Genomic DNA, 15,942 nt, shown 5'->3' with positions numbered 1-15,942 from the left:
TCAAATGTTGTGACAGAGAAAAACACAAGAGTATTATTATAGTAGAATCATCATCATCATCGTCCGTTTTCCATGCTAGCATAGGTTGGACGGTTCAACTGGGGTCTGTGAAGCCAGAAGGCTGCACCAGGCCCAGTCTGATCTGGCAGTGTTTCTATGGCTGGATGCCCTTCCTAACGCCAACCACTCCATGAGTGTAGTGGGTGCTTTTTACGTGCCACCTGCACAGGTGCCAGAGGAGGCTGGCAATGGCCACAATCGGATGGTGCATTTTACGTGCCACCGGCACGGAAGCCAGTCGGGGCGGCGCTGGCAATGGCCACGTTCGGATGGCACTCTTACATGCCACCGGCACTGGTATCACAGCTACAATTTCCATTGATGTTGATCGATTTCGATTTTGATACATACATATGTACAGATTTGGTAACATAAACAGAAAAATAAAACTGAAAACATGAGAAAAAAACTGATGCAATTGTTACCAAAAATATCCTTATAATGTTCTATCAAACACGTGCTTCTTCAGATCCTTGGGTGAACTAATGCCCTCTATGGAGGGTTAACATAATGAAATAACACTTGATGTCAATACATCCCCAATTGTGTTTCTGCTCAAATGATGACAAAGTTTATCAAACTCTAATACTAACAAAATACTAACAAGAAATTCACATAAAATATAAATCTCGTATTTGGGTTAACCCTTTAGCATTCGAATTATTCCATCAAATGTAATGCTTATTCATTCACATCGTTTTGAATTAATCTTGTATTATAGCTTGGAGGTTCCAGTGATTGCTTCTTTTAGAATGACATTATAAAGTAGATGTAATAAGCTGGATATTGCTGGTTTAACCCTTTTGTTACCAACCCGGCTGAAACTGGCTCTGGGTCTGAGTACAAATGTCCTGCTTTCAAAAGTTCTGAATTAAAATCTTCCACCAAACCTTAGTCACAATTTATGTTCCTAACACTAGCTGAATAGTAACTAAGTTATTTTACTAAATTCTTTGTTATATTTAAAGTAATTGAAAGAAACACAGAGCATCTCAACAGAAATATGGTAACGAAAGGGTTAATTATTAAAGGATCAAATATTTCATTTCTAAGAAAAATTCTCATGCCTCTAAGCTTTTAGCATCCCCATAATATTTGCCTCCTACTTCTAAAACTTATTCTCCTTGAACGGGAATGGTGTTCCTCAGGTTCAGAAGCATGGGTTGGGATAGTGGTTCTCAATTAAGGTCCACACAACCTTTGAGCACCAAAATAAGATTTTGATGTTAAAATTTATCTACAACAAATTGGTTATATATTTCTTCAACACGAATATTTTGAAAAAATTTATATATAATTTGTATATGTTTGTCCCCCCCAACATCACTCGACAACCAATGCTGGTGTGTTTACGTCCCCGTAACTTAGCGGTTCGGCAAAAGACACCGATAGAATAAGTACTAGGCTTACAAAGAATAAGTCCTGGGGTCAATTTGCCCGACTACAGGTGGTGCTCCAGCATGGCCACAGTCAAATGACTGAAACAAGTAAAAAGGGAGTAATTCCTAAGGCGGTGATTTGGCAGAAACATTAGCACGCTGGGTAAAATGCTTTGCAGTATTTTGTCTGTCTTTTTGTTCTGAGTTCAAATTCCGCTGAGGTTGATTTTGCCTTTCATCCTTTCGGGGTTGATAAATTAAGTACCAATTTTGGCCCTTATTCTTAGAGTAGAAAAGAATTTATACAATTCCTAGTAATATATAATTATAAAAGTACAGGATTTTTTTTCTATATAGGGTATCCAGCTGTAAAAATCCTGTCAAAACAGTTGCAGAAGTCTAGTGCAGGCTTCTGTCAAACCATCCCACCCATGCCTGCATGGAAGACGGACGTTAAGCGATGATGATGATACATTGAATGTCTAAGTAGGTCCAGCAGGATCAAATAGTAATCAAAGCAGTCCTTAGACAAAAAATGGTTGAGAACCCCCCAGGCTAGGCGAGCAAAGAAAACTATTCCACACAATAATACCTAACATGGCTTACAATCGTTTTATACTTTTGGCGAGTATAAACTTTCCTGGCTCTTGCAAGTAAATCACTTAGACTTCATTGCACTATAATTCCACCAGGCTACAGAATATGGCTTCCTCAGAGCAACAGACAAAATCCATTAAAGTGACAATGACACAAAAACATACCGGATCAAATTGAAGTTAAGATCTTCAACTTCTTTCACATCTTCAGGGGTTGGCTTGGCCAGAATTCCTGGAAATTAAAGAATAAAGTAATGAAAGCAGGTTAAATTCTTTCTTTAATAACACCAGAAGTCACTGCTGGTAACAACAGAGAGAGAGAGAGAGAGAGAAAAAGAGAGAAAAAGAGGAGAGAGGAAGAGGGAGAGAGGAAAAGAGAGAGAAGAGAGAGAGAGAGAGGGGAAGAGGGAGAGAGAAAAAGAGAGAAGAGGGAGAGAGAGAGAGAGAGAGAGAGAGTAAACGGTTAATAGCATCTAATCAACCATTGACATACAAAGCAAGCAAATGTTAATTAGAATTATTATTACATCTTTTAATTGTTTCACTCACTGAACTGTGGCCATGTTGGGGCACATTCCCTGAAGGGTTTTAGTTGAACTCAACCTTAATACTTATTAAACTCAGGTTCTTAGTTATTCTACTGGTTTCTTTTTGCCAAACTAAGTTACAGGGAAATAAACAAACCAACATTTGTTATCATGTAGTGGGGGGGGGGGCAGCAAACACAAAATTATTGATGTGTGGATATATATTTCTTTACTACCCACAAGGGGCTAAACATAGAGGGGACAAACAAGGACAGACAAACGGATTAAATTGATTATATCGACCCCAGTGCGTAACTGGTACTTAATTTATCGACCCCGAAAGGATGAAATGCAAAGTCGACCTCGGCGGAATTTGAACTCAGAACGTAACGACAGACGAAATACGGCTACGCATTTCGCCTGCCGTGCTAACGATTCTGCCAGCTCGCCACCCTTTGTGTGGATATAATAGCGGGAACAGTAAGAGGATAGTTACTGTTGGTGGGAGGAGGGAAGGTTTTTGTGGGTCCTGCACTTGTGAGGTCACCCTGCTGCAACCAAAAGAACATGAGAAAAGGGGTGGGTGAAGTATAATAAAGAAAAGGATTAGGGATTATAGACCCACAAAACCCAACTCAATTCCATAATCTGGTCAAATCTGAAAACAATAGCAAATAAATTGAGAAACCTAATTATTTTTATTCTAAAATAATTTCATTAATGACAAAATTTATGCACAATCACAGGTGCGGGCATGGTTGTGTTGTCAGAAAGGGTTCAGTCCCACTGTGTGGTACCTTGGGCAAGGGTCTTATACAAAAGCCTCGTGAGTGGATTTGGTAGATGGAAACTGAAAAGAAGCCCATTATCTGTGAGCGTGTGTACACATGTATGCATGCATGGGTTTTTGCCATTTGTTTCTTAACACCCATTAACAACTGGTGTAGGTTTGTTTGCATCCCTGTAACATTACTCAGTGACTGAAACAAGCGAAAAAAATGACACACACTTAAGCAACATTAACATAAATGACCACTTACCACCATGTATGGCAGGATGGAGAGTTTTCACCCGACCTTTCAACATCTCGGGACATTTTGTAACATCAGAGACGTCCCTGTAAAATATTAAAATTCCGTTAAATGACCAAAATTTCTGATTGATTTTCTAATAAGGAATTTCTTTTACTTAAGCATCAGATTCTTCATCAGCATTATCGTCGTCGTTTTAACATCCACTTTCCATACTGGCATGGGTTGGACAGTTTGACTGAGGGCTGCACCAGGCTCCAATCTGATCTGGCACGGTTTCTACAGCTGGATGCCCATCCTAACGCCAACCACTCAGAGGGTAGTGGGTGCTTTTTACATGCCACTAGTACTAGGGCCAGTCACGCTGTACTGGCATCAGCCATGCTTGAATGGTGCCTTTTATGTGCCACCAGCACTAGGGCCAGTCATGCGGTACTAGCATCAACCATGCTTGAATGGTGCTCAAGCTTACTATCTTCAGTTAAACTGTCTAACCCATGCCAGCAGAGAAAACTGATGTTAAATGATGGTGATGAATGAGAGCCTCTATATAGTCACTCAACCAGCTAGAAATAGCAGTCAAATCTCCCGAAAAATCACACTCTTATTATAAATAAAGGACACGTTAGATAATGTGGTCCTAAATGTTCTTAAAAAGAAAAAGACAGAATGGTCACAGCTAGAATGTCTGATCATAGATAGATTCCATCAGGGTTGACATAAGACAAAATGACAAGTACTCAAACACATATGAATTTCAGGAAGTACTTACACAATGGGTATTCCAGCATTTCTGATGGTTTGCGCTGTACCTCCAGAACCAACAAGTTGTAGACCAAGCTCACTTAGGCTCTTTGCAAACTCCACAACCCCACTTTTGTTGGACACACTCAATAATACTGAAAGGAAAAAAAAAAAAGTTTAGCATAAAAAAAAAAAGGGTTTTTTTGGAGTGTTTGGTGTTAAGAAGGGCAACCAGCCATAGAAACCATGCGAAATCAGACTGGAACTTGTTGCAGCTCTCCACCTTACTAGTTTCAGTCGAACTGTCTAACCCATGCCAGCATGGAATATGGACGTTAACTGATGACGATACAAGGTGCTTGCACAGCTATGTTATTAAGCTTGCTTCCCAACCATATGGTTGCGGGTTCTGTCCCATTGCGTGGCACCTTCGACAAGCATTCTCTATAATAACCACAGGCCAACAAAAGCCTTGTCATAGGATTTGGTAAGTGGAAACTGAAAGACACCTGTTTGTGTGTGTGACAGTTTGTTGGCAATGTGTTGACAGGTCTGTTTTCACTGGTTCTGTTGTCTTGATGACAACATAGTTATCATTTATAAAAGGTGACATGGGGAATCAACACCCAGTAAAAGCAAGGACAAATAAGTTTGGAACTCGGCATTTATCATTAAATTGAGGGTCAGCTTAACCTTTTTCTTACCACAGTTCTATTGAAATGTACTGCATTTGTCTCAGTTAATTTTCAAAGTATGAAGAATTTAGTTTTTTTTCCTTTTTTTTCTGCCTTTAACCCTCCTATGCAGAGTATAGGCCACTTGAATTCCATGTTGCATAATTTTTCGCTTCTGTACTTATACTCTGCCATGAATGTCCCCCTTTCTCTAGTTCCTTTTGTGTTGATCTACACCACAAGTTCTTAGGCCTACCTCTCTTTCTACATCCATCCGGATTCCACTTTAAAGCACTTTTCGCTACATTTGGTGTCTTTTCTAATTGTGCTACCAATCCACTTCCACTTTTTCTTAAATATTTGCTCCCTAATTGAAACTTGATTTGTTCTTTGCCATAGCTCCATATTGCTTTTGTGTTCAGGCCATCTAATTTTAAGTATACTATGCATGCATCTTCCTCCATGTATTCTTCCCCGAGTAAGCAACTAAAGAATCCTAAATGGAGTCCCTCGATTTGCCAAAAATTACAGCTAAATCCTATCATATTACGCAACAGAATTTCTGATTAAAGTACTCGTAACTTTGAAATAAAACCAAGAAGAAGTTCCAGACACCCAGCTGAGTACTTGACAGACACTGACTTTGCTGACGACATCGCTCTTATCAGTGATTCTCTCTCCAATGCCCAGTCTCTTTTACAATCTCTCGAACAAGCCTCAAATTGTGTAGGTCTTTACCTCAATGAGGCCAAGACTGAATATGTAAACAAGTGCCTGTCCAACAGTGATTGCATCATCCACACTCTCAACAATGCACCCTTAAATATGGTTTCTGATTACAAATATCTTGGGTCATACATATCATCATCTGGAAAAGATTTTCTAACTAGAAAGGGTATGGCCTGGTCAGCCTGTAATGACATGCATAAGATCTGGTCATCAAATCTAAGTAGAGACTTCAAACTTAAAATCTTCAAAACCACAGTCGAACCAATTCTACTCAGAAACCTGGACGTTATCAAAGAAGCTTGAGAGGCGGTTGGATGGAACCTACACTCGCCTCCTTATGAGAGCTCAAAATCTCTTGTGAAAGCGTCATCCAAACAAAATGCAAATATATGGGAAACTACCACCTGTGTCATCTCTTGTGAAAGGTAGGAGAGTCCAGTTTGCTGGACATTGTTGTAGAGCTGGAAACGAGGCAATTTCTACTTTTCTCCTCTGGAAGCCATCTACTCACGATACCAGAGGGCGCACACTCTCCTACCCTTATGTAATCTCCAGCATCCAGCACCAGGACCTCCGTAATGCTATGATGGACCGTGAAATCTGGCGTAGCATGGTAAATTCCATTGTCTTGACCACGGTCAAACAATGATGATGATGATGATGATGTGTGTGTTTTGAATGATAGCTACTTCCATCCAGTGTGACAGCATAACTGTTAATCATTGTTTTTAGATTTCAATGTATTCCAATCAAGTTTTAAAATAATGTCCTCAGATTGTTTTTTGTTATTGTATACATCTATGGGTTAATTCACTGCACACCTGGTTGTGTGGTTAACAAGCTCATTTTGCAACCATATGGTTTCAGGTTCAGTTCCGCTTCATGGTATCTTGGGCAAGTGTTTTTTTGCTATAGCCCCAGATCGACCAATGCCTTTATGAGAGGATTTGATAGACAGAAACTATGGAAGCTCACTGTGCGTGCGTGTGTGTGTGTGTGTGTGTATCACCCCGCTTGGAATGCAACCGGTGTTGGTTTGTTTACGTCCCTCCCAACTTAGCGGTTCGGCAATAGAAACTGGAAAAATAAGTACTGGGGTCGATTTGTTCCACTAAACCCTTCAAGGCGGTGCTTCAGCATGGCCGCAGTCTAATGAGAAGCAAGGAGAAAAAATTTTTCGTAAGTGACGGGATGGCTGCTACAACAAATGTACTCGAACAGGGCTGACAAGATGACAGACCCGGTCTGACCTCAATTCCACACAAATATAGCTATCTTGTCGTTTGCTTCCCCTATAAAATTATATGTAAAACCTTAATACACAAAATACTTTCTCGCCTTTCTCAAGGCCGGTCGACCCCCTTGCCTTTCACAAAAAACAAACTGAAACTAGTAAATAGCGCTAAGATTATTATAAAAGACTATATCGAAAGATAGCCTATCTTCCTTCAAATGTAGAATCTTGTGTTAGACATCTAATATGACAAGGGTGTCTGTGAGCCGATGTTTAATCACCCCATCTCTCTCAATCGACATGTTTTAAAACAGAACTATTAGAGTTTAGTGTCGGATATACAGAGTTTATTTTAAAAAAAACAACAAGGATTCAGCACATGGCGTATGTTTGTCAAACAAGACAGATGACATTTAAAGTTCGAACTGCTTGTGGGTGGGGGCGAGGAGAAAGGAATCGTATTGAGCCCCTCAGTCCATTTAACGACGGTTTACGAAACACTCCTTTTTAAAATTACACTGCAAATTAACTAGTGATATAGGTACAGTTTGGTGCTCCGGGGCGTAGACGACAATTATATTAAGGAAATTTACAGAGAATGTAGTTTTGAAGGAGTTTAAGAACATTCTCCGGCGGGTTAGATGGTGTGCTTCGATCAGAACTCCGCTCATTTCTCCCCCACCCTATTCACCTCCCAATTGCCTTAAGTTTCACATTTTCAGATTTGTTTGAAATACCTACATTACTATATAATCTACACTCCCGAAAAGATATTTTTGCAAAAGAACATGCATTTTAAAAAGAGTTATAAGGAAAATAAATCGAGTGAGGAGAATGATTCGAAGCTTCTAATTTAAAAAGAAAAAAAAAAAAGGTAAATTTTCTGAAAATTTACCAAAAAAAAAAAAAAAAAATCTTAACGTAATCTGCATCGTTGAAAAGGTGTCTCCGCAAAATTTTATCAAAAAAAAACAAAAAAACTTAAAAGAAAATTGAAAAACAAAAAGTATTCGGGGCATCAAACTATAGTTATGTCAACATAAGTATCCTGCGGGAGACTCGGTAACTTTCCGTTCACCGAAAAATTTAATTATCAAAGCAGTTCCTCCAACTGGTTCTGGATCGGTGCGATAAGTTGGAAATATGCTTTTAAAAAAGGGTTATGTTGAGAAACATCGTTAGATATTGGTCTGATATGCTGGAATCATTCTCAAACTATAAAGTTAAGCGATTCCTTTACACACGCGAAAAATACAGGATTTTTGGTAAATTTTTATATTAACACCTGCACGATTTTCATTAAGAAAAAAAAAATGGATCTTTTTTTCCCGTGAAATCAAGTACCCTGACCTCCTAATAATACGTTTCAAATCACTTATTTTGGTTAGGAAGAAAGGGGTGGCGGCGAAGGGGGACCTCTCCCCCCCCCCAATCCTGGAATTATTGGAATTTTTTTTTTTTTTTTCTTGAATGAATTCCTGTGACCTAATATGCTACAAAACCCCTTTTTCGGATCCGAAAAACGGGATAGGGTAAGGTGGAAGCCTCGGATATTTCACCTCACCCCATTGATCTTGTCACCTGAACGATTTTCATTAAGAAAAAATAAAAAAATTAAAATCGCGCCCAAACTAATTTTTGCTTGTGTGTGTGTGTTGGGGGGGGGAGATGAACGATTTAAAATTCTCTCTATATATAAACGGCAAAATGTCTGTCTTTGTGTGTGTCCTTTATACAAATCCACAATTTTTCAGTTAGAGGGCTCGCACTTTCTATGGTCATTCAAAACCGTCAAAGGGTGGTCGTGCACACCTTTACATGGCCACGGTTAGAACGCTTTAAAAAAGACAGCATACCGTTCGAACACAAAAAATTATTGAAACAAGAACTTCACAACCCTAACCTTGTACCTCACCCCGCTGAGACTAAGTTTGTTCCTTAGTTATTTGTTAAATGCACAGGCTTTTATTAATGGTTTCAAATTTTGCTACAGTTGACTGGTACTTTTTTTTTTTTATCGACCCTGAAAAGATGAAAGGCAAAGCCGATGCCAGCGGAGTTTGAACTTACAACGTACAGACAGACTAAATGCCACTTAAGTCTGGCAAGCTAACAGTCAGCTTATCTCGCCGCTTTACAAGATATTTTTTGATAAGCTTTAACACTGAGGTATCCGTTTTACTGATTATAAACAAATCTTGCACGTGTAACGTAAATGTTGGCGCGGAGCCAGATAACGTCCCGTCAAAACAAAAGCACAATTTCAATGAATGAAAATTAATTATTATAACAAGGGAGGTCTTGTTAAATTCCTTCCAACCACTGAGTATTTTAAATCTTCAGATATTTTCCCCCCCACCAAATAGAGAGCTTTCAAAGATTTTAAATATATATGATTGCATCTCCTTTATGCCGGGACAAGACATTGAACATTACTACTCAAAAGATTTTTTTTTTGGAGTGTGGTTTTTTCGAACTTTTGAACAACTAACCGGAGATTCTTCGCTTTTAAGAGTCTAATTTAAGTTGATCTTTTAATACGGTCGTATACATTTCTGTATGTATGTACGTATATATATATATATATATATATATATATGCTAAATTTGTTGTAGGCGACTTTAAGAACGGTACTAGGAGCGAACAGTGGTCTCGGTGCCTCGTTTATTGATTTTTAAGGTGAACACACACAGTAATTGGTGGCGGGAATTTCGCCACGCGAGAAATAAGTCGACGCATAATGAAAGAATAAAAACACCGAACAAACTAGCGTTATATTAACGTTTTTGCCTAACAAAAATAAATGAAAACAATAAACACGGCTAAGGTTCTTATTAAAATGCAATCACTGAAAGTGAGAAAAACATAGCGAAACCCCCAGCTTTAAAGAAACTAACCAACAACTATATAGACATATATATATATATATATATGTATATATATATATATATATATACAGACGTAAATATATAGGACAGAAATTCAAAGGCCGGCAACATGACAAATATGTCTCACCTCCCTTCCCACTATCGAGTTTTAGCGCTATAATTTGCACTGGTTGATATGGAAAGATTGTCTGCAGTAAACTACATACGGCTGTTATACCCGATTATTTATGTGGGTTTGTTCATACATATAAGTATGTATGTATAGTTACATTTACGCTTGTCTTGCATTGTGCATTTTATTTTATATATACATATATATATATCTAAACCTTATGCCGCGGGGGGCACTAATGTGTACTTATACACACCAGTAAAAACAGGCTATTTTGAATTAAAGGCTGTAAAAGCGAAAATACCTCAATACATGAGTATGTATGTGTGTGTGTTTCTGTATGTAGAGATAGATAGAAGTGGAGTAATATTTTTTTATTATTACCTCGTTCGCATCTTGCAGCCGTGTATGGTAAAGTTGCCATCTTCAGCAAAGTTTTTCAACAAAGTTTTGCAACACGTGCAAAGAAGATAAGGGAGGTAACTGTCACAGATGCTATCCTAATTGCTCCATTCTTTAGGAGACGTTGTTAATTTATACGGTTCACTGGTGGGGGGGGGCGGTAGAATCGACAGAGTGCCAGACAAAATATTTTGCGTTGTTTACGGTCTGAGTTCAAATCCCATGTAAGCTAACTTCGCGTTTTAACCCTTTAGCGTCAAATAAAATAGAATACCCGTCACTATCGTATTGATTAACCTTTTCTCGTCAATATTGACAAACTTATGACTGAAGCATGTTAACGGAGTCTGTGGATGTAACTTTGAAATGTGGGTGTAGGCGTGGCTGTGTGGTGAGAAATATGCTTCCCAACCACATGGCTGCGGGTTCGGTCCTGCTGCGTGGCACCTTGGGCAAGTGTCTTCTACGATAGCCCCGGGACGACCAAACCCTTGTGAGTGGATTTGGTAGACGGAAACTGAAAGAAGCCTGTTGTGTGTGTGTGTATTTGAGCTAACGTTTCTGCCAGCTCGCCACCTTAACAACACAGTAGATAGGGGAAGGATGAGAGAGGAGATGATGCATGGGTAGGCAAGTTTGAGAAAGTCTATTTGCTGTGTGCCCTTGGTACTTGTTGCTGTTAAGCGCTTGCCACGTAAAAAGTCTACTTTCTCTGTTAACTTACCCATGATTATGTGTTCTTAGTTTGCATTGGGTACACGGTAGGGAATTTCTACCTACTTTTTGCTACATATTGAGTAGGACCAATTCTTTTATGGAAGCAGAGATCTATCTGTTTTCCTACTTACTGTTTGCTATGTTAACTTTGAGGCTTCTTATTCCAGGTTTTGCTTCCACATCTGGAATTTTTCTAATTCTACTACAGATTCAGCTACAATAATGAGGTAATCAGCATAAAGGAGTTCTCACTGCCAACTGTAGTGTGATGGATGAAGAGGACAACAGAAAGAAATACAAACAGGTCTTACCTCGGCGAAGATCAGAGGTCTCTTACAAATTCGGCACGTTCTGTCACTTCCTCGTCTATGCTCGAACTTCCCGCTTCCTCGATTACCACACGTGCGTCCCGCTTGACTGCTTCCCCCCACACATGCGCCCTCCAGTCTTCCACCGGCCCCTGCAAGCCCTACTTCCACCCACCTCATCTGTCATCCTTTCCACCGACACCAGAAGCTCATCATGTCCCATAACACCGACTGCCAACACCACACCAACCAGTCTCACACCCTTCTGTTAAGCCTGGAGGACTATGATAAATAGAAGGTGACTGCAAACTAAGCCCTGGCCAGCCCCTACTTTCTAACCAAACACCTCACTGTGCTCATTGTTAACTCTCACCTGACTGCATCTCTGTACAAGGCTTTTAAGGTACTCTCAAGCCATGTCTACCCTTAGCTTCCCCTGTGACCACCAGATGACTCAGCAAAGGCTTTTCTGAAAGGATTTCTCTAAGTTAAGTTGGTGAATGCTAAGTATTCTTATGTACTTGGAAGAGAGCATTCATAGTACTTCCCTAGCACAAAAACAAAACTACATCTCATCTAGTTTCACTCTCTCTCTCTCTCTCTAACTGTGAACCCTAACCCTCTCCATAACTTTTCATGACTTGGTCCAGCAATTCAACACTTCCGTAATTTCCTTTCTCTATAATATCTCCTTGTAACTGTTGTCTCTGATGTTGCTATATCAGTTATTGGATATGAAACCCTTTTGTGCAACCCAACTGACTTCATGGGTAACTACACTGTATCCCACTCTGCCAGATAATTTCAGCATCTCAGTGGCAACTCCCTATGGTTCAGGGGCTTTTCTAGCCTTTATGTCCTTAGTTGCTTTATCTGTCATACTACTGTCAATAGTAGAGCTGATTCTTCTGCTGGGGTTGATTTTGTCTTTCATTCTTTTGGGATTCAATAAATTAAGTACAGTAGCATACTGGGGTCAATCTGATTGACTGCCCGCACCCCCCAAATTTCAGGGCTTGTGCCTAGAGTAGAAAAGAATAGTATAGCTGGTTCCTCTGTTGGATCCACATTGGGAAAACCCTTTTTCTACCACACATTCTTTACATAGCCTTTCATAGTAGTACTAAGTTCAAGAATCCCATCATCCTTTGCACTCACATCTTGATTCCTTCTGATACAGTCTTGTAATCTGGAGCATCTCATGCTTCAGATTTTCATCTTGTAAAACATTGACAAACCTCTTACTTTCTATTTGCTAAGGAAACCTATCACATATCTTGTCTTCTTGCTATCTATATATATAAAACACAGGATGTGTGTCTGTCTGTGTGTTTGTCATGTTGTTAAAACTTGAGATCCACCCCACCAATTTTAATGAAATGTTACACATGCATTACATAGGGTCCACGAAATGTCATAGGCCGAAAAGATTTTCATCTTCTTGCCTAATGTGGGCATAGGGGCAGATAAACCACATTTTTAAAGCATTTTCGCAGTGTTAAGGCCCATAAATTAAAGAGTATCCAGTTGCTTTCCTCCAAATTTGCAACAAACATTAACCAGGCTCCTCGAATTGCTGTTGACTAAAAAAAGTTTCCCACACCAATTATGGGCCCCACCAAAATGCAGATTAATCAGATGTGAGTAAACTGCGCTTGGTTTTACCTTTGTTTTAGGCCATTTTCTGATGATAAAATATTGACACTACTTAAGCATTATAAGTAGCATATAATATTTCATGAAAACCTTTTTGTCCAGTTTGGCAGAGAAAATGAGAAGAACATTAAAATCTTTGTTGGCGCCCTGTTGATGCTTCATGTTACCATCTCGTGCACCACTGGGCCATATGCGTGTGTGTGGCTGGGTAAAGGCACAACAAACTCATTCATCCAGAAGTGCCCTGTTTATGTATCATGTTTCCAATCATGTGCAACACAGCATGGCCTGGCAGCATGTCTGCTTTGTATGTCATCCATGTCTGAACTATATAATGCAAAATGTTCATACAAAATACAAACCACTGTTGTGACTCACAGACATTTGAGTTCGACTGTGTGACCACTTCTGGAAGCTATGCTCGCCACTTGCAATTAGCCCTCAACCCCTGTGTTCTCTCCCTCGTTTAGTCAGACGAGTAAATACAGGGTGTCCCAGGATTAATGATGATTTGAGTGAAATTGGATGCATTTTTTAAAATATCACTTTTATTTATGCTTATAATGTTCAATATGTGTTAAAAGTATATAAATTTTGAATTGTGTTTATAATTTTATTTTCATTTCTGTTAGACCCTTCTTATTTGTCCAATGACAACTTTTTTTTCAATTTGGCAGCAACCATTTTCTTAACCTCCATTCCCAAGATGGAGCAATCCTTTAGCTGAGCTTAAAGAACACATTCAGTCAGCAGTGAAGGAGCGAACTCCTTAAATGCTTCCAAATGTGTTTCACAATGCTAAGGAGAGATTTGAAGTATGCAGGGATACAAACATGTTGAAAATTTTCAATAAAAGTTTGACGTAAGATTTATAAATCTATTTGTTTTGGTAATAAACATAAAATTCTGTCAGTTTTTTAAAAAATTGCTCAATTTCATTGAAGCAGAGAGTTTAATTCTGGAACACCCTGTATGATGTAGCATTTTTAGTTGTTGTGTTGCTTGAGTAAATATTAAAATCAAAGGTCTTCTCACCGTAAACATCTCATTTTTTTGTAAAGCATATTATATCAAGAAGTATATTATCCAAAATGTATCTCTCCTTTATAGGCATGACTGTGTGATCGAGAAGCTGGCTTTCCAGCCATGTCGTCTTGGGTTCAGTCCCACTGTGTGACACATTGGGCAATTCTCTTTCATTACAGTTTCAGGCCAATCAAAGCTTAGTGTATTATATAATTGTCATGACTGTATTGATACACATACAACTCACTTATTATTGTCATATAATAAACAAACAGAAGTTCATGCATGAAATTAATCTTTTTTCTACTTAAATTATTACATTTTTTTTTCTTATAAAATACTCACATAGAGAGGGAGTAAATCTCTATATATAAAACTCAACTTGTGTGTTTGTGTGTTTAACTTCCCGGCACATCTCCTCCTAGCCAACAAATCGTAGAACCACCAAAAATGGGTCACTTAAAGTTTAGGCGAATGAAAATTGAACTGCGCTATTTCTGTTCCGAAATACATCTTGCAAGTGCAAAAATCGATGTGTTTGTTTAGGCCTTATCCCATGCATTGAATAGTGAACTTTACTCAGTCATGCGTAAATTGCATGAAAAATAAAAAAATCAAGATATAAAAATGAATCACTGTAAACATTGTAGAAATGCGGCAAAGAAATGAATTTTCGGAATGTAGCCTGGAGGGTTTTTTCGTATTAATCGTTTGGACTTTGTGAACACATACCAATTGTTTTCATAACATTTTTAACGCTTTGAATTAAATATGACCATTTTGCAAAGCCGGGCAATACTGCTAGTCTATATATATAACACTGTGAATGTGGCTCCCGAGAAAGAATTAAAGTAATTACCCAATTAATGACAGGTATTACTGCTAGTCAGATATAATTCTCTGCTGCTCTCATTCTTCTAGTCTTCCCATGTCTGTCTCTTCACTTTTATGAGTCTGTCTACCCCACTGTCTCATCAACCTTGTCTGGATGGAGCTTAATACCAGCCGCATATTTGGTCTATATACATCTTCAGTGTTTTGAGATTAGACTTCAATACTTCCTACTGAATGCCGATCTCAAAATGCTGAACCTTATGAAGGAGATGACTGAGGACTGAGACATGTGGCACATTGCTGTATTCAAGAAGACCCACCCACGACAACAGAATTGAGACCCTAAAACCAAGGTGCCACATAAAAAGCATTGGTGTGGGTGCTGATGCCACATAAAAAGCACCTAGTTCACTCTGTAAAGTGGCTGGCAGAAACGATAGCATGCCGGGCGAAATGCGCATCCGTATTTCGTCTGCCGTTACGTTGTGAGTTCAAATTCAGCCGAGGTCGATTTTGCCTTTGATCCTTTCCGGGTCGATAAATTAAGTACCAGTTATGCACTGGGGTCGATGTAATCGACTTAATACCTATGTCTGTCCTTGTTTGTCCCCTCTAAGTTTAGCCCCTTGTGGGTAATAAAGAAATAGGCATTAGGAAGGGCACCCAACTGTAGAAACCTGGTGCAGCCTCTGGCTTTGCCAGTTCCTGTCAAGCTGCCCAACCCATGACAGCACGGAAAATGGACGCTAAATGATGATGATGATGATGATGATGATGATGATGATGATGATGATGATGATGATGATGATGATATGTGTACAAACATAGACACATATTCAGGAGCTGATGATTTGGGTTTGCATGAGTTTCAACCAAATTAAGTCCTGATCGCTTGAGGAGGTCAAAGATGAAAAGTTGGGTCAGGGGTCAGTAGTAAGCTTGGCTTCTTGGTTGGTAGTACACAAATACCACCCATCACTGAGAGATCACTGTTGTTATTAACTGTCCTCACACTGCTAAAAAAT

At 39.1% G+C, this 15,942-nt stretch overlaps 1 protein-coding gene across 1 annotated transcript in view; it reads right to left on the bottom strand.

The window, feature by feature from the left end:
- The window catches only part of LOC115220874 (bifunctional purine biosynthesis protein ATIC), a 32,018-nt gene extending 21,515 nt beyond the window's left edge, over window positions 1-10,503 (bottom strand). The window contains exons 1-4 of the mRNA XM_029791058.2: window positions 10,359-10,503; window positions 4,366-4,492; window positions 3,603-3,679; window positions 2,201-2,267 (exon numbers count right to left, since the gene is read on the bottom strand). Coding sequence (XP_029646918.1) covers window positions 2,201-2,267; window positions 3,603-3,679; window positions 4,366-4,492; window positions 10,359-10,398 — 311 coding nt within the window. The 5' untranslated portion in view covers window positions 10,399-10,503. The remainder of the gene's footprint in view (window positions 1-2,200; window positions 2,268-3,602; window positions 3,680-4,365; window positions 4,493-10,358) is intronic.
- Between the last annotated feature and the right edge of the window lie 5,439 nt (window positions 10,504-15,942).

This window comes from Octopus sinensis, linkage group LG17 (assembly GCF_006345805.1).
Source record: "Octopus sinensis linkage group LG17, ASM634580v1, whole genome shotgun sequence".
Taxonomy (NCBI): domain Eukaryota; kingdom Metazoa; phylum Mollusca; class Cephalopoda; order Octopoda; family Octopodidae; genus Octopus; species Octopus sinensis.
This window is presented reverse-complemented; position numbering and strand designations above follow the sequence as displayed.